This window comes from Topomyia yanbarensis, chromosome 3 (assembly GCF_030247195.1).
Source record: "Topomyia yanbarensis strain Yona2022 chromosome 3, ASM3024719v1, whole genome shotgun sequence".
Taxonomy (NCBI): domain Eukaryota; kingdom Metazoa; phylum Arthropoda; class Insecta; order Diptera; family Culicidae; genus Topomyia; species Topomyia yanbarensis.
Window position 1 is genome coordinate 151,099,673 of NC_080672.1, and position 19,959 is coordinate 151,119,631.

General features: G+C 38.1%; 1 protein-coding gene across 3 annotated transcripts in view; it reads right to left on the reverse strand.

Moving 5' to 3' along the window:
• Positions 1-11,439: 11,439 nt before the first annotated feature.
• Positions 11,440-19,959, reverse strand: part of LOC131690065 (SET domain-containing protein SmydA-8) — a 31,783-nt gene continuing 23,263 nt past the window's right edge. For all 3 annotated transcript variants that reach the window (XM_058975546.1, XM_058975544.1, XM_058975545.1), the window contains one exon: positions 11,440-12,807. In XM_058975546.1, coding sequence (XP_058831529.1) covers positions 11,535-12,807 — 1,273 coding nt within the window. In that variant the 3' untranslated portion in view covers positions 11,440-11,534. The remainder of the gene's footprint in view (positions 12,808-19,959) is intronic.

The following is a 19,959-nucleotide window of genomic DNA, read 5'->3' on the forward strand; positions in this document are numbered from 1 at the left end:
TTACGATGTTATTTGTATCACGCTCACAGTTTCGTCGTTTTACTTTCGTTGGTTTGGTATCTTTGTTGCACTTACGTTATTCCAGTTTCGTCAATTGTGGTGACTAATCTTATTATTTTTTAATCAATTCTATAACTGAACTGTTCCGCCGAGGCAGTATGCCAATGAGGACAACCAACATTTGTAGTTTGTCACTTTTGAGCAGTGTTGAAGACAAATAAAGGTTACGTTATTCTGAGCATCACTCTTACACTTTCGACATTTTTCAATTAGTCGATTTTAGTGTCTCATTTTTGCTCGCATTGTCACAAGTATTTAGATTTGATCTACTGTAGGATAGATTTAATCAAAAATAAAAATGTGCTGAATGTGCATTAGTGGTGCTTAGAATAACATTAGTTGTATTCTTTTTCTCTAAAATATTGGCTAGAATTAAGGAACTGCGTGCTCTTATTCCCCTTATGGAAACATTACCTATATTGAGCATTTTAGTAGAAAGATTGTAGTAAATTTTAATAATTTAGTTACAAAAACCGATTAAATTAAAATAACGTAAGTGTTACAGCAGTACCAAACCTAACGTAACTAACATGACGAAACTGTATTTATGCACTGTTGACGTGTCAGTTGTTTGTTCGTCATTATTTCGATTGCGCATTTTTCAGCTGCATTACCGAATAATGAAACGAATGTTTGTCAGCATGTACATTAAGATGCGTAGAATGCGGTGGAGTGATAATCTCAGTTTGTTTACATTTGTTAGTTACGGTGTTTTCAAAAATCATGCTTGAATTAGTTGAGATATCTGACGTTTAAAATACGCACACTGAGATCAAGAAGGTATATATAGATGTGGCAGAACCCACGGTTTGCTAGTGTTGGCAACCAAAAATATGTAAACAATCCAGAAGCACAGCGGGTCGACGTCGTTCAAAACGTTTTCGGAGATAGATTGTCGGTACAGTTAGTGGTGGATATTTCTCGAAGAAAAAGCGATCAATAGCTAAATAACGGATATTGGATTCCAGTACTAAATTAAAAGTGGAAAAAAGCGATATTTGAGTCATTTAGTGAAATAATAGCTAAAAGGAAATCGCACTTGAAAAAGCACGCCATTTTGTGCGAAATCATGGCAGAAGGGGAAGACCCACCGGACAGTGGAGGAAAGCCTTACGAAGAAGAGAGAAGCAGCATAAGGAAAAATGAAGAATTCAAATACACTACAATGGACACCGCACCATACCGTTTATTTTTTGAGTTACGGAAAGAAGAAACAGGAGTGAAGATAAATAGATACACGCTAGGGGCCAAACTAAGAGGAATGGAGATGTTCAAAAAACACATAATCGATATGAAACAAATCGGTCGCAATAAAATTATGGTGATTCTCAACAGTTTCATCAGGGCTAATCAACTATTAGATGTTATCAACAACGAAGAAGGCATATACAAAACATACATTCCGAAGCACTTGGTCTGCATCTCGGGAGTAATTACCGGGATCCCTCCGGATATTTCTGAGGAAGACATCCTGAATGACATCAAAAGTGATGCCCCCGTGGTCGGGGTTTACCGTTTAAACCGATACGAAAATGAGAGGAAAGTCCCTACAAACAGGATCTCAGTAACCTTCCGGGCTAGCATACTACCGGATAAAGTTTGGCTCTTCTGCTGCGTGAGTAGGATTAGACCATTTATTCAGAAAGTAGTATTTTGTACGCGCTGTCTAAGGTACAATCACAAAGAGGCAAACTGCAAAGGTGCGAGAAGATGCCTACGCTGTACGGAAAGACATGATGAGAACATCAAAGAAGAATGTCAAAACAAGTTGAAGTGTTTGCATTGTAAATCCGGCAACCATGTCACTGGTAGCAAAGAATGCAACGAGCACGAGATGCAGCAAAAAGCAAAGAATATGATGGCAAGGAAAAACATTACGTACATCGAAGCAAGAGAATTGCTACCGATAAACACTTCCAACACCTTCGAGCCTCTGATGAAACTTGACGAGTTTCCAACGTTAGCGGAACGGTTGACCAAAAACAACTTACAGGAGCAGTGGCAACGAACAAACTTGCCGAGAAACAGAATTACCCCAGCGGTGAAAGTATATCAGGAAAAGGAAAAAAGCAAACATAACAAAAGGAAACGCTCAGGCACAGAAATAGAAATGGAGCATACAACACAAACAGCAGGGCCATCAGGAAACAATCGAAAACAAACGGACAACACACTAAATGGAGTCGGATTGAACAACCCCCATAAAGTGGACACCACAGAGAAATGGAATCAAATTGTAGAAGAAGCATCCCGGAAGGCAACCACAACCGCGGTAAATCAATTCAAAGCAGCAATGATGAGCTTCTATGCGGAATTCATCGAAGAACAAAACATAGAGGAAAACGCGAAAGAAATATTTCGAAAGTGTGCAGAGAAACATTTTAACTTAGCTGAATCAATAATATAAAAAAAGAGGAAAAAAAAAATAGAAAAGTGTAGCAACAAAAGAAAAATAAAATTTTAAAATAGATATGGGTGAAGACTTCAAAATATTGCAGTGTAATGTACAAAGCTTAAATAAGCATAAAGAAGAACTACAAAGAGTACTAATGGAAGAAGACTACACGTTGGCACTAATATCGGAGACATGGACTCAGGATAGTCAGGAAACCACTACACGGTATCGAATTTCCAAGTACTACGGAATTTACAATTCTAGGGATGACGGTTATGGAGGTACCGCTATATACCTGAAGAACTCGATCAATTTTACTCGGATACCCCTACCCAACCTATCAAACAGTACGCAAGCGGTCGCAGCAAGTTTACCGAAATGGGATATTGTTATAGTTTCAATTTATATCAGCCCATCTATACAAATAAAGGAACTTGAAGAAGATATTATCCTCATATTTGAAAAGCTAAAGCAGTATAAGAAAATCATCATCGGAGGAGACTGGAATGCACACCACGTGTCATGGGGAGACGACTTATGTGACAGAAAAGGATGTGTAGTAATGGATCTAACAAATTGTTACAGTTTTATGATACTAAATGACGGTAACAGTACGTTCATACCAATCCAATTAAACAAGGGATCTACAGCGATAGACATAACTATTTGTACACCCGAGATATATGGACTATTGCATTGGAGAGTACTGGACTATGGAGTAGGAAGTCACCACCTAGCAATAGAAACGACATTTGAAAATACCACAGCACCACCGACAGGGCGATGGATATACAACAACCGGCAGATAAATCAGAATCTGGCCGAGATGGATGCAGAAAACATTCACAGTTGGAAGGAACTGACGGTACAGGTACAAAAAGTCATTAGGAAAAGTCGCAAACGAGATAACTTCATACCCAAATATTGGTGGTCGCAAGAAGTCGAAGAAGCATGGAAGGAAAAACGAGAGGCCAGAAGAGTATTTAACCGCGTCGCAAGCGTGGAGAATTTGATTAGACTGAAAAAGGCAGCGGCGGTCTTCCAACGACTGAAAAAACAAGGCAAACAAAAAAAATGGACAAATTTGTAGAACAGATAAGTCCACTAACAAGCTCAAGAGAGCTCTGGAAAATGGTAGGAAGAATAACAGGTAAAAAAGTATACAAAAAGGAAAACAATCCGATGCAAGACGACGAAACAATGGCAGAAAGATTCTTAGATTACCATTTTGGACCTAATAAGACTATGGAAAATAACTATACTTGTGGTTTCGAAGTAGAATATGATATTTTAAACAAGGAAAAATGGTATCAAATACTAAAATCAAAAAAAGGAAATTCTGCACCAGGAGAGGACAAAATCACATATGAAATGCTTCGAATTCTAGACCCTAGAGTTACAGAAGTCATTATAAAGGATTTAAACAGGCAATGGAGACGAAGCCAACCAGATGAACAACTAAAACATATAAAGGTAGTAGCAATCCCCAAAGCAGGAAAAGACCAGAGCCAATTGGAAGGAAAACGGCCAATCTCACTGGTACCTACCTGTACTAAAATAATAAACACAGCAGTTCTACAATTGCTCAAAATAACGTTGGATGAAAAAAATGTCTTACCAGAGAAGACATTCGCATTCAGAGCAGGATTATCGACAAACACATGCGTTTCTTATGTAGTCAACAAAATCAAACACAACAAGCGAGAAGGGCTACGAACAGCGATCATATTCGTGGATCTAAGTAACGCATTCAATACAGTAAATACAACAACACTGGAAGAAATTATGCGAAAGGAAGATATAAAGTCGGAAATCATATCCTGGATAATAGCTTTTCTAAAAAACCGAAAGATAACTTTCAATACCAGTGGAAAAAAGATTTCTAAGATTATTTGCGATGGACTTCCACAGGGCGATGTGTTATCCCCTACACTATTTAATTTGTATACAAAGATGCTCCACGAAATAGTAGTAGAAGGAGTAGAGCTTGTACAGTTTGCCGACGACTTCGGTATCATTGTGACCGCTAAGTCCATTGAAAAACTCAACGAAACAGGACAACGGTACTTAAATTTATTCATCGAAAAATGCCAACAGCTATATCTAAAACCAAACCCTACGAAGACGAAGACATTACTCTTTCAATTAGGAGGACAAAAGATGGAATATAAGATAAACAGCACGCTCATCGAAACGGTAGATATCCACAAATATTTGGGGGTCACTATGGACCGAACACTTTCGTTTAATGGACACATAAAGGAGATAAGAAACAAAACCAACGATCGCTTAAACATGATTAAAGTAATAAGCGGAGCTAAACAGGGTGGACACCCTCAAACAATGATAAACTTTCACAAGGCTTTGATTAGAAGTTCATTGGAATATGGATCAACGGTTTATTACAATGCGGCAACTTCGAATGAATACAAACTGGAAGTACTCAACAATCACAGCATACGGAAAGCTACAGGGTGTACCAAAACCACACCAATAAATACACTGTTAGCTATCGCTGGGTTGGAACCACCCGCGATAAGACAGGAATATATAACGGGTACAGAAATCGCAAGAAATATAGCACAACAGACAGTGGTTGGAAAACAAATGATGGAGTCCAACATCAGTAACGACACGGAGAGATCACAGCTAACGTATATGGAACTCGTGTACTACAAACACTTTCAACTGTTTGATTGCGTAATGCCCATAGCCAAGAACTGCAATATCAATTTAAACGTTAGTATAAAAGCCTCTCTCGACGGACTAACAATGGCAAAAAATACCACTAGCTTAGTGCACCTAAAACAATAGGGATCTTTAGGGGTGTGCGGGTTAAGGCATATTCTGATGCAGATTAGTACCGTGAGTTAATATCTCAGTCCTTTTTCAATTTTTTGGCCCGAAACTATTGAAAAAAACATTTTTTAGTTTGTTTCCTTTTAGGACAATAACACATCCAAACCCATGCGACTTGCACGACCCTATAGGTTGCCTTATCAGATCTACCATAGTTTGCAGATGAAACTTGGGATGGCAGGTTGCTAGCGGATTGACAAAGTACCAGATCATGCTGTGTGGGGTGCTGTCCCGGTTAACAATGAGGCGAACGAGATATTTGCAGATACCAAAGAGAATAGTGAAAGAGACGCAGAGTGAAAATCAGTCGAAACGGCAACACTCCCTTTACGATGATTTCAACACTAGAATTTGGCAACCGTTTCCAAAGGCAGCACTTTAAATGACTCCTATTATATTTTGAAAACAAACCTTTTGTCGATCGTTGGATTTGTTTATCAAACGATGTGCATTTCGAAACAAAGAGATGAAATAATTCTAAAACTTGTTTTTACTCATACATAGACTCTAGAATGCACCTTACAATCACGATTGCACTAAATTCTGACGAAAATTCAAATTTTTTTTTGATAGATTTACAATACTTATCTCCTCCAACTCAGGCATGAGTAATGTTTATTTACATTGCACGATTGGTCTGCTCAATAAGGTATTTTTGGCTTCACACTATTCGTCTCTTTTCCTATTCTCTTTGGCAGATACGTCATTTAGTAGGACAACTGTCAGTTTGCTGGTTGAGTTTAATTTGGTTTTTTTAAATTTAAAAATCATAAAAGAATAATTAAGGTTTAAGAATGATATGAGTGTACTCGTAAGGACACCCGCTACCAATACATATGAAAAACTGGCACATTTTTTCCAAATTAAATATCCCTATTGGCATTATTCGCTATGCATGGAACATACAAAAGTAGAGGTAGAATATTCACTGACGCATCCAAAGAAGGAAGTAAATGCGGCATAGGAATATTCGTCGAAAGCATCCAGAAAAGAATGTCCATCGGATTGATAAACGAAGTCAGTATCACCGGAGCAGAGATATTAGCAGTACAAGCAGCAATGGAACTAATCCAAACTAAGCAATTAAAGAATCAGGTCATTTTCACAGATTCTCGTTCAGCATGTGAAATATTAGAAACAGCAAGAAACTCACCAAACAGAGAAACAGTCCTAGACAACATATTGACAATAGCCGCACGATGGAACATATCAATCCAATGGATACCTAGTCACGTGGATATTAAAGGGAACGATATAGCGGATAAATTAGCTAAATTGGGAACCAGAGATGAGGTAAGATTCAAATGGACAACCCTATCTCATATAAGGATGTATACTGGATACTAAAACAGGAGAAGCACTACAAAACTAACGAGTGGTATACCAACTATGCAAAGGAAAAAGGGAAACAATTTTATAGGCTACAAGATACCTTTTCACAACAACCTTGGTTCACTGGTTTAGATTTAAAAAACAAAGAAATTCGACTATTAAACAGATTAATGGCGGGACACGACTGGTCGAAATACTGGTTGGCAAAGATGAAGATAGTAAGCGACCCCAGCTGTGACACATGCCATGAACTAGAAACAGCAGAACATTTGATTATGCGTTGTACCAAATTCAATGCAATCAGACAGAAGTACAATTTTGCACAAACACACAACAACCTAGAGGATCTATTGGCTAGAAGAAACATCAACACTCTGAAGGAGATTTGCAAATTTGCACGAGAAGCAAAGCTCGATATATAATATCGATGAACGGTCCGATCCAGCAATCACAGGGCATATAGTCACAGCAACCCGGTCAAACCATTCGGAATTTGATTCGGAATCCTGAATGGAGTCATTATGGATTCCAAATCAAATGCAACAACCGATTCTGAGTCAGAATCGGTTGTTGCATTTGATTTGGAATCCATAATGACTCCATTTAGAAATCCGAACCGGTTCCGGAATGAGTTTAACTGGGAACTAGCCCTCAACACCAGTGGACTGTCAACAGTCACAGCCCACAACAGAAAGAAGAAAGAAAGAAAGACGTCGTTCAAAAGAGATTATAACTACTACACGGAAACGAAAAACTACCTAAAATTGAGTTCCTTTGACTCAATCTTGTGGTATCGTGGGGGAAGTTAAAATTAGGTAAACCGTGTTGAAGGTAGTTTCCATTTAACCACGGCAACAATTACAACTCATTGATAGGTTTTTTATACTCAAATTTAAGTTGAATTTACCTAATTTTGAGTATACCCGAAACAACTCAAAAGTACCTTCCTCCACGGAAGACCTCGACTGAGTCGAATCTCTCGTTTTGTTTTTGACAACACTAATATGTGCGAAAGCGACGCACAACTCAAAAGTAAGTTAAAAAAAACTTATTCTGCAGGTTGTTTTATTTAACCGTGTAGGTAGTTATAATTTCTTTTCGTCGTTCACACGGTTCAATCTAAGACAACCCGGTCAAAAAAAATGCGGACGAAAAAGACAAGACAACTAGTAAGCGATTTCTGGAGCCAGCGTCGAGGGATTGCCCTTCCTATGATGATTCTCAGGGATAGACCGTTCCAACATCAAATTATGGTCTTGTCAAATTTTGGTCTTGTCAAACTGCAAATGACGTGAAAACCCAAGATGATACCAGATAAGGTATAGGCATACGTAAATCGAGAGTTTTGGTTTTACAATTGGCAACATCTATATTGCGTAAATACTGCTTTACTTCCAGAAAAAAGAAGTTGTTAAAATCGAAATTAATTAAAACAATGTTTTGAATATTGGCGATTTGCGGCAAAGCCAAAATTAGTCATGCGACACCTATGATTCAGCTCATGAACTGGCAAAGTGATACAGTTTGCTTTTTTTCACCCGTAAGTGAGTCGTAGCTTACAACAAAATCTTCACTATCTTCTCGGAAAAAGCTTACCACTGCCAAAATATGAATGAAACGAGTAAGAAATTTAGTTTTATTTGCGATTATTCTGAAATTACAGCAATTTGCAACTATTTCACTCATACATTTCTTCGAAATGTAATCGGGGTATTATTGTGGTTATAAAAAATCGTTCCATAAATAAAGTTCCAACTCGAAACCGAGACCCAATCAGCACCAATGTCAAACTCCTTTATATTTTGAACTACGTAGGAGATTCAGTGAAGACTATCGGAGAGAAAGATCGGCTGTGCATGATACAAAGCTGACACTTTCCTATTAGCCGGATATATTCTTTCCTCGCGTGATCTGGAGAGTTTCATGAATTTACACCATCTCATGTAGGTTTAGCTTAACTTAGGACGAACGGGAAATGCTGTTGCGGCGGCTACGGTGCTCAACAAATTACATTTCGAAACAGCGCGCATATAGCTCTGCGAATAATATTAGAAACCACTATGTTTTACACTCTTTTCGCAAGATGTTTACTCATCATCTGATAAAATGATGATTTTCCTCCATTTTCATAAACAATTATCAACAAATTGATCGGTAATTTGGTGTTTAAAAGTCATTTTTTACCAATGTTTACAGAAAATATATGCACTATGACAGAACAGAATAAAATCAACAACACTTTCCTCCCAGCGCTATCTGCGAGCGGTTTCAACGTAGAATCGCCAATAGAAACTAGTGCTTTCAGCCTTTTTGAGGTTCTCAAGGCGTTTGCCACCAATAATATTATTGTACACACATGCATGCACCTTATGCATATTATCTTGAATCTGTTTTGCGCTTGTCAAATCTGCCACTCTTCTTATTCTTATCTGGACCCGCTCTTCTTCCCTTTGGGGCAGACCCTCGGCCAGCGTGGAGCCCAAATGACGTCTTCGAATTTGACTAATGAGATACTGTTTTCGTTACCACAGGGCCAATTTCGCAGTGTTGGCATTATGATCAATGCAAGTTGTCTAATAATATAATTTGAATTCGTCAATTCTGTATCGTAAATATTTAATATATTAAATAACGCTAAATATTTGAATAAAGACTCAACATATTAATCATTTGTTTACCATTCATATATTAATTTCCTTCCGATCGAATGTCTGTCAATAGAATTCATATGAATTAAAATCTTTTCGAATTCTTTTTGAAGAACATTTGTATTTATATGTGAATTTGCGACGTTAGCCTGTTAGCGTATTTGCATTATTCAAATTTCAATTCTTGTCACCGACCTACGTATAAAAAAAAACAAAATATATAGATTTCGAGTCATTATCCAGTGATTCTGCGTTTCTATTATCGTTCTTGCTTGAGGCAGAAACTAACTCAGTTTCGGATCTAACTACGTCGTTGTAACTACTGTCAAACCGTTTGTTTGAAACCAGTTTCGAACCTAGGTTATGCATCACTGAACTGAAAACCGAGTTGGGTTCCGACCTGAAATATATTTCGGTTTCGCTCACACCACCGCTGTTTTGCAAGAACCAAACTCAGTTCCATTATAAACGTTTGTTTGAAGCAACTATCCTGGGTTAGTGTCTAAGTTCTAAATCGAGAACGACATGGAATCGGCGAAAAATCCAGCATTATTTGAAATGTTTTTGATGAAAAACTAAGACTTACGAACTTCTGCTTTTGAACTCCTCAAATAAAAAGTGCGTAGTCTGCAGACTGTTCTGTAACGAGTCGTTCACATGGCAAGATGGCGGAACGGTGAGTCGAATAGATTTATGAATGTAAGTTTTGTTCGTGCCGTCTGACAAAGTTTCAATAGCCTACCGATCGCTAGTATCTAGTTTAACCCGCCTAGCCGCCTTTTAGTTTACTGGGCAGATGTGCACATTTTTTCTGTGTGTGAGTGCGGTTGTCATTTTTCCTTGATGAAACCGAAAAAACCTATAAGAGAAGAGAAGAGAAGAGCGTAGCTAATTTGATCCAGTCCTAACCTCTATATTGAACCAAAGAGAATAGTGAAAGAGACGCAGAGTGAAAATCAGTCAAAACGGAAACACTCCCTTTACGATGATTTCAACACTAGAATTTGGCAACCGTTTCCATAGGCAGCACTTTAAATGACTTCTATTATATTTTGAAAACAAACCTTTTGTCGATCGTTGGATTTGTTTATCAAACGATGTGCATTTCGAAACAAAGAGATGAAATAATTCTAAAACTTGTTTTTACTCATACATAGACTCTAGAATGCACCTTACAATCACGATTGCACTAAATTCTGACGAAAATTCAAATTTTTTTTGATAGATTTACAATACTTATCTCCTCCAACTCAGGCATGAGTAATGTTTATTTACATTGCACGATTGGTTTGCTCAATAAGGTATTTTTGGCTTCACACTATTCGTCTCTTTTCCTATTCTCTTTGTACTAAACTACAATAACATGACATGCCCTGTTAAAAAAACATCATGTTGAACCACCAAGGTTCAACATGATGCCAAGGTTTGAGACTAAAAATAAGGACATTTGAATTAAAATAAGGACACTTTCCAAAAACCTCGAAAATAAAGATGTCCTTTAAAATAAGGACGGTTGGTAACCCTAACTAAGGAGCCAACCGTCTGGCATCACTTGGGACGAGTCAGTTGCTTTTGACGTTCATATATGTCGTGTGAACTGTTTGGAATGTTTTTGTGTCTAACTAGTGCTTAGTGATGTCTGATTTTTGCAAATAATCGATTATCCGTTAATCGAATAATATTTGAGATTGATTAATTCATTCGATTAATCGACAAAAATAATCGATTAAAATCAATAATCGATTACTTAGTAAATCCTAGTTTGTCAACCAAAAAAAAAAAAAAAGGTCGCTCGACACATTTTGAAAAATTTGGAGAAGTCTGGTCATATTTTTTTGCTCCGCGACTTTCGTTTTCAATGCCACCTTTCATTAATTATGCTCTCGATTAATCGATATCAGCTACTCGATTTGCTCGATTATACCGAAAGCTTGTAATCGATTATTTATTTTTCGATTATTTTAGAAATTAATCGATTATTTGCGTTAATCGAGTAAAAAAAGACATCACTACTAGTGCTAATTTGGGTACTATTTTGATCCTAGATTCAGGGCGGGTTCGGATGGTTCGAATATAAATATTTTCATACCCACCCATCTGTATTGTTTGTTAATGATTTTTCTCTAATAAATAAAAATCTTACGATGTGATGAAAACCAAATTATATTAAACGAGACATTGGCATTTAATAAAATATTTTATTATCTGGTACTAACTTGTACTAAGTTTGCTCATCTGTTTCATTTCTCCATTTTTTGAACAGCCTCAAGCGCTGCTATCGCCATTTCGTATTCCGGGGATCCAATTGGTTCAAATGAAAGAATCTTCGCACTTTCCTTTAGCAGTTGCAAAGCTTCGTTCAACTTTAGCTTCAATTTACTACCGCTGATCTGACGCATTTCAAATTGGTGCTTTGCTTCTATCATTATAGGTACATGGAGCTCGTACATGATGACACCCCTCAAGCGACTTAGTCCTGGTTCATACAAATCGACAACGGAGAGTAGATCCCGACAAAGAGTCTCCTTCTGTTTGATTTGTTGCAAGCTCATTTCGGGTATAAGATAACCAGATATTTTTCCGTACAATTGACAGAGTGAATGCTTGGCCGAAAGGAAAAGGTAGTGATTAAAATGAAGGATTGATTTGTATTTGTCAATGAATTTTTCGTATAGTTCGATGTTGTTTCCATCAATTGCATCAACCTCCTTGAATAGTCTGTCCAGAAGATGTGCAACGACTTTAGAGGAAATCATATGCTTGCAGGATATACATTCCCATTCAGCGTTCTGTTCTAATGGATTTGTTGAAATTACGAGTCCTGCCGGGCACTTGGGACATTTCAACGAGCTACAATTTGTCCCAAACTCTGTCGGATCCGAACAACGTTCGCATCGGCACCAGAAGAATTTGCTGTTATACAAGTGCTGTCTGCGTTTCAAAGTTCCTTGAAGTGTGTAAGCGTATGATAGAGTGAGTGGATCACCTGCTTTGAGATCCTTAGTAAGTCGTATTGACAATATGTTGCTCTCCGGATCGTCAGTGTGCGACGTGTTGGGGGTACAATCATGCATGATGTAGAAAGCTTCAGGGTACAACGCTCTTGCGTGAACATCATTTTGTCCGATCTGAAACGAATTGACTTCAATTATGCCGCAAACTGTGTGGATCTCGCTTTCGGAAAACTCCTCAAATTTCCATTCTTTACGGATTCGTTTAACGATCGATTCCTGATTACGTTTCCAAAGGCTGCTGATCTGTTGTCGTAGCTCGTTTAGCGGTTCCATCTCTAGCAGTTGGGAATACCTTTCAGGGTCAGTCTTTTTCAACAGCAAGCACCGAAGTGCAAATATTGCTTCGTACATTAGTTTCTTTTGCTGAACAGAGCTACTATCGTACAGCTTGGCTATATTGTGTTCTTTAAGTGGAATACACTCCAGTCTTTTGTGAGCTTTGCTGATTTCAAGGCCACTGCACTCTGGCGAGCATATTTCCCAATTACAACTGGCACATCTGAAATCAAATAAAATAAATTAGTGAACTTTTGCCGGTTTTGTAAACAACCATATATATGGTAATTGATTATGGGCCGTGCACAAATGACCCTGGAACGTTGCATTGGCGTACAAATGTATCCCACGCCATCTTTGGAGTGGTGTGTATTCGGCATTTGCCGATCTGAGATCCGAACAATAATTCAATTTAGAGTTCATAGTAAGAGTAAGAAAAGATGGTGAAGCCAGTTTGATTTTGGCCTTCGTGGAAGCAGGAGTCAAAGTTGGCGTGAGGTTCATTTGTACCCCAGTATAGGGTTGCAGTTAGTGTTTCGTTCTGTCCGTGGAAATATGACTCGTGACAATAACAGTTTAAATACCCCAAGCAACCAAAATTCGTATAAGGGAGCTGCATAAGCTTCCCGTTTTAAGTAATTTTGCAATACGTTTTATGTTCTAATAACGGCTTAAGCAGCTTTCAAATTCCATCAAAGCTTAAGTAGCTTGAAAGTTCGCTAAGAACTTTATGTGAACATTAAAGTGTGCTTTTTAACCCTAGAATGTTGCACTGGGGTACAAATATACCCCACGCCATCTTTGGAGCCATGTAAAGACGAGGATTCGGCATTTACTAACCTGGGACCCTAACCATAATTCCATTCAGAGTTCCTAGTAAGAGTAGGAAAAGGTGGTATAGCCAGTTTGTTTATAGCCTTCGTGGAAGTAGGTGTTTAAGTTGGCGTGGTGTACATTTGTACCCCAGTGTACGGTTGCCGTTAGCGTTTCGTCAGATCGTGCTTTCAGTGGAAATGTAACTCGTGACAATGCCAGTTTAAATACTGGTTGTTTTATAACGTAGGTAACAATTTGTATTCTATAATCATTTTTAATAATTTATTCATTTCATTTAATTTTGAAGTAGGAAAAGAAATTGTTTTCATTTTTGCTAATTTTTATTGTTTTATTGTTTATTTTTTTATGGTTTTCCAAAAAAAAAGAGATTATAACTACTAGAGGTCATATGTCGCTGCTAACACTGAAAATTTATCATTTCGCTTCCACATACGCTAGGCCAATTACTTTGACACCTATTGCCCCAGGTACACACATGTCAAAGTAATGCGATACAACATGCTAGAGCGAGACCCCATGTTTCAGTCCGTGAATACATGGAGAAAGTAGCGCTTTGCTCTCTCTAGTAGTTATAATCTCTTGGCTCAAAGGCTCGCAAGTTTAATTTGCGCACAGTAACTGCTGTAACAGTTGTTCTCTCCTTTGGTTGATACAAAAAATTTGTTTTTGTTTCTTCAAATTTGTTTGTTCGGTTAAACTTATCATGATTTTGTTGTTTCAAACGAAACAATAATTCTGAAAAGCCAATAAATGAATTAGTTGGTAATTTCAACCAACAGTATTGATTGAATCAAACCTGAATCTTGTTTGTCACTATATCAAACTGGAAAACTGTTATTTAAAACCAAAATTTGTTTATTTTTACTAATTTTTTTCGGCGTGTATAGTAGATCTGATGACGCAACCTATAAAGTCGCACTATTTCCATGGGTTTGGATATGTTATTGTCCTAAAAGAAAACAATTTAAAAAATGTTTTTTCAATAGTTTCGGCCCTAGAAATAAAAAAAGGATTGATATATTAACTCACAGTAATAACCTGCATCAGAAAATGCCGTAACCCACATACCCCTAAAGATCCATATTGTTATGTGCTAGTGGTATGTCTATTGTGTATATGTTCGTCTACGTATTTGTGACAGCCAATCCTCCCGCAACTTGAACTTTAGCGCAAGGGATCATTTATTAATTACGTAACGCTTTTAGGGGGGAGGGGGGTATATGACAAATTGTGACTTATGGGGTAGGGGGAGTAAGCAAGATCGTTATGGAACAGGTTTTTACTCAAGAAAAATTTTTTCCAAGGAATTCGTTACGTAATAGGGGAGGGGGGATAGATAAATTTGTGGCAACTTGTTACATTGGGAGAGGGGGAATTAATTTTGGGCATTTTTTGCGTTACATAATTTATGAATGGTCCCCAACTTGCTTGAAACCCCCGTGTATGGGATATTTCGCCACCATAGACTGCCGTCCACTAATTCTGATACGTTACATTTCTATGCAATAAAATAATTTTGTGACGTGTTTTACGAGCTTTTTTTATTTATTCCAGGTAACTGACATCCCTATCTCTACATACAGAGTGTGACAATAGGAAACATCGTTTTTCTACCGATCGATGGGGGTCAGTTTGACAACATCCAAATCGATTGAAATGTCATCAACAAACGGCCGTATCAGCAAATAAGAGAAAAAATGTGCGCTTTCTCGAATGTAATACTTCGTGTTCATAATTAGAACGTAGCTTATGTTCATTTGCTTACAAGGAACGTCCTTATGTTGACTACGATAATATGACGTCATGTAACCCGCTTGCTTTATTCACATTCGGACGAGCTAATTATTTCCGTACTTTCACTTGCACAGCTGTTTTCGCAATTAAATGATATATTACACATTTCGTTTGTTTGCATGTTTACCTGCGAAAATTGCGATCAAATGCGTGGGGTACGTTTGTACCCCAGTGCAACGTTCTAAGGTAAGTAAAGTAAGTGTAACGTTCTAGGGTTAAAACTAAATGAAACTAGTTTGCGCAGCTCTTGTTTGCATGCCAATATTCTGGTTGCAGTTGAAAATCGAAAAATTGACTTGCGCCTTTCGTTTTTTCCCTATTTGCAGAGTGGGCAACTAAAGCGCATCTTGTGTATATGTTAGAGAATCAATCATCACATCACACACATAATAACGCTCGCGATCTCGTCAAAGTTTAAACACCTCCGATCATTATAAAAACATTGTAGCACCTACAAATGTACAAACGAGGTCTCGAGCATTAACCCACCGCTCGCGCGATCGTGAATCGGTAACGTCCGAAAGTCTCTACCCTCGGTTATAGCAGCCTAGACACATGCCTTCAGTTGGACCAATCAAAAAAAATTACGCCCGTATTTAATAGGCAACACGTGTCATGGCAAAATGACCGGGAACCCTACACTGATAAAAGATGGGTGGGTAATGTCTGCGACATAACCGGAGAGATGTAGAATACATAAGGAACACGTTCTTCAAATATGTTGATACTCATTGGAATTTTCGGACAAAAGGTGATTTGGGCGAGGAATATTTCAAATTATTCTTTACAAAAATGATGGTGGTCCTAAAAAGGACCGGTTTTGTTGGCGTTGTTGGCCTTGGTGAGGGAGATGGCTAACGATGAAATTAATTGTTAGCATGAGGAAGTCGCGTAGTACTGGCCAATGGAAGAACAGATAATAATTGATTCCTGAAAATCAATTTTTCTTTTTCATGTAAATTATACATACTTACAAATCTAATAGAAGATTCCTGGTCATATTTCTGAATCATTAGTGCGAACATTGTGTAATTTGGTGAAGTACAATGAAAGTTACAAACTTTCCAAACTCGACCTTCTGTTCCTTCAGAAATATTGAAATGGGGTGTCTATATTAAACCGTTAGTCGTGGTCACAATAAAAAAAGATGGGTGGGTAATGTCTGTCACATAACCGGAGCGTCGTGATTTCAATTCGAGACGTTAATTTAAATCTAATAATATTCAACAGAACCACGTTTGAATGGGAAATTTTCAAATAATTCTCTATGATAATAATGGTGGTTCTGAAAAGAACCTTTGGTATCGGCGTTGGTGTTGATGGTGATGCGCTGGATCGTTGGATATTTTTGGCATGATAGTTACGTGCCTGGCGAACTGTTTTGTAGCCTCGAACAAAACGACAAGACTGGCTTCTTCGGGTACCATTACGGCTGAACTTTATAAGCTTAGCTCGACTTTGAAATCCTGCACAATCTCACGAATCAGACACTGGTAGGGCCATTTTGTTTGCTACTAGCACGGAGCTGCACAAAAAAATTATTTAATGCAGTTAGTTCACAGAGGCTGCTAAAAAGCTCGAATAGAAGCATGCGACTTCAACATTTCTCTTAAACACATGCAACAACACATTCGTTTTGGTAATACTGATAATAACAGTAGAAAGGAATGGAAAAACAGTGCACGAAACGAGCGAGAGGATAATTTAATTTTTTGTTCCGTGTGCAAGCTGCTTCTTTCCACACAACGTATTATGTTGATTGTTGAAAATTTGTTACACACCTTAAAATGAAAGTTTCAGTTTAACTCTCACTAGAACACAATTGATTGGTCCTGAAAAGAACCGTTGCTTTTATTATAATTTACGCCCACTCCCAGCGGACACTGTGAGCCAGTTTGATTTCTTTTGCGAGAAAGTTACGTACTTGGCGCACTATTTTGTATCCTCAAACAAACCGACCAAGTAGGCATCACTGGCTTCATCACGGCTGAGTTTTGTAAGCGTAGCTCGACTTTGAAGTAATACACAACCTTACGAACCAGACGCTGGAATGTTAGCCAGCGGATTAGTTTCTTTGTTGCCCTTTATTTGGGGCGAAATACTGGCATGGCGACAGTTCCTGATCGGTAATTGGTTGCGATGGGCCACCAGTAGCTGGGGCACTTTTGCGGACCGTCATCATTGCCAACTGTTTTCCTCCGGTGGACTGGCTGCTTGCTAGCGCTTGAACGAATACGAATGATGAGAGAAACCGACCGACCAATATTCATATATGAAAACACGAGAAAGCACGACTATCACTCTCTCGCTCGTTTTCGTGCCATTCCTGTGCCTTTCCTTTCCGTTCGGCTACCAATACTAGCATAACCAAAACGAATATTCTGTCTTTCCATCGCCTTCAATCTAGTGGCCAGTGCTAGCAAACTTGTATGTTCAGTTTTTCAATAACAACATTCCAACAATATTTTCAAAGAATGTTGCAGATTTGAAAAGAAGGAAGGAAAAGATTTTCACAAATTTAAATTCTTTTGTGTTATTTGTTAGCGCTGATAAAGGATATTTAGTTTGCTACTAGCAAGGAGCTGCACAAACAAATCGATTTATGTAGTTAATCAACGGAAGCTGCCAAATAGTTCAATAAAATAATTCAAATTGTAATAGCGACATGCAATTGTGGCAACACTGGCCATGGCGGGAGAATACGCACATTCGTTTTCGTTATGATGGTATTAGCAGCAGAAAGGAATGGAAATGCAGTGCACGAAAACGAGCGAGAGAGGATAATTTAAATTCTCTTTCTTTCTTTCCACACATCGTATTTCTTATATAGCTTTCTGAAAATTATTTGTTATACACCATAAAATGTAAATTTCAGTTTAACACTTATTAGAACACAATTAATTGGTCCTGTAAAGAACCGTTTATTGTTTTATTGCGGGAGCATAATTCAGACGCACTCCCCGCGGACACGGTGAGCCAGTTTAACTCTTATTAGAACACAGATTAGTTTCTCTGTTGCCCTTTAGTTGGGGCGAAATTCTTGCAGGGCGACAGTTCCTGATCGGGTTGTGATGAGTCACCAGTAGCTGGGGCACTTTTTCCGACCGTCGTCATCGCCAACTGCTTTCCTTCGGTGGACTGGCTGCTTGCTAGTGCTTGAACTTGAACGAATACGAATGATGAGAAAAACCGACCGACAGATATTTTTATAATCGCGCTAATATGCACTACTATCGCTTTCTCGCTCGTTCTCGTGCCGTGCATGAGCCTTTCGTTTCCGTCCGGCTTCTAATGGCCTAACCAAAGGAATATGCCGTCTTTCCCCCACCAACTGCTCTCGTCAAGCAACCCAATGCGAATAATCATAGGAACAAACATGTAGTGGACCTATATATAAACTTTTCATTATTTTATTGTTCGGTTGGTCTACCAAAGTGACGGCTGTGTGCGGGATGGGCTGAAAATTTTCACTTTTCCGAGTCGTTTTCGAAAGATTTTTCAAAACACATTTTTTTGTTATTAGTGCATGTTATACATACTTCAAATTTTAATACAGCATAGAGGAACGTATTTTCAACAAATTGGCCTAAAAATCAAATCATTCTGTTAAGTATGATAAAAGTTATTAACGTTCAAAATCTGACGCGGCGCCGCAGCCGATATTTTGAAACGGGACCCCTATATTGAAAGCTTAAATGTATTCTACATTAAAAATGTAAACGTTATGCCTATTGATTTTACACATAAATTTTTGCAATTAGCGGTGGCATATAGACATTATTTGCTGGCTCATAAACCTAATGTGTGTATTTACAAGAAATATTAATCTTACATTCATATTTCATAACTATAAGGCACATAAAAACCGACTCTATAACAATACGCACATATAACTTATGTGTGCGCATACATAGTTTATACAGTTGACACATAGAAGGTATGTGTGCGCGTGATAACATTAGCACTTCTTTTTCATATGGATTTTAAGTGGTTTGAAGCAAATAGAATTCACGTTTGAATTTTTTCAGTGTAGTAATGTAGAGAAACTATCTTTTAGCATCTGCACAATACACTAAAAATCAATCATCAGATTGACGGTCCGCGCGCGATCATTCAAGAATGCACGCGAATATGCGAATGGCGACACGCAAAGCTACATACACGCTAGCGAAAGCTACAATCACGTAAACATACAAACGCTCGAGCTCTTTGCGATCACACTATTACGCAATTAGTGAACCCGTACGCCAACCCAGGCAGATATGCACCACTGGACTCGAACGCTAAAACTCACACCTTCCACGCACACCCACCACAAGACTCACAATTAGACTTATACATACAAAGCCACACGCAATAATTACAGATATTCCTCTGGCTACCGGAGGAAGTGCATCACAAACGCAGAACTTATCATGTCAATGATGACCTTGGATCTGCGTTGCGCCCTAGCTGCCCGTAAAGGGATTAACAAATTTCAATAATTCTGTTTCAATTGCAGTAAAATTATATTGATTATTGGCATTGTGGGGCAGGAACAAAAATTAGACAAAACAAAATATCTATCACCTCGGGAGTGCTTTTCAGCAAAGTATCTTGGTTTCATATTCGGTTTATATTGATTATGTAAATTAGTTTGGATTTTTACTGCATAAGATGCGCTGCGATGTTAATTTTTTATTTCGCATTCTAGAGGCTTGGTGTCTTTAGCAGTTTTAGAACGTTCAAAACTACGACAAGTTGT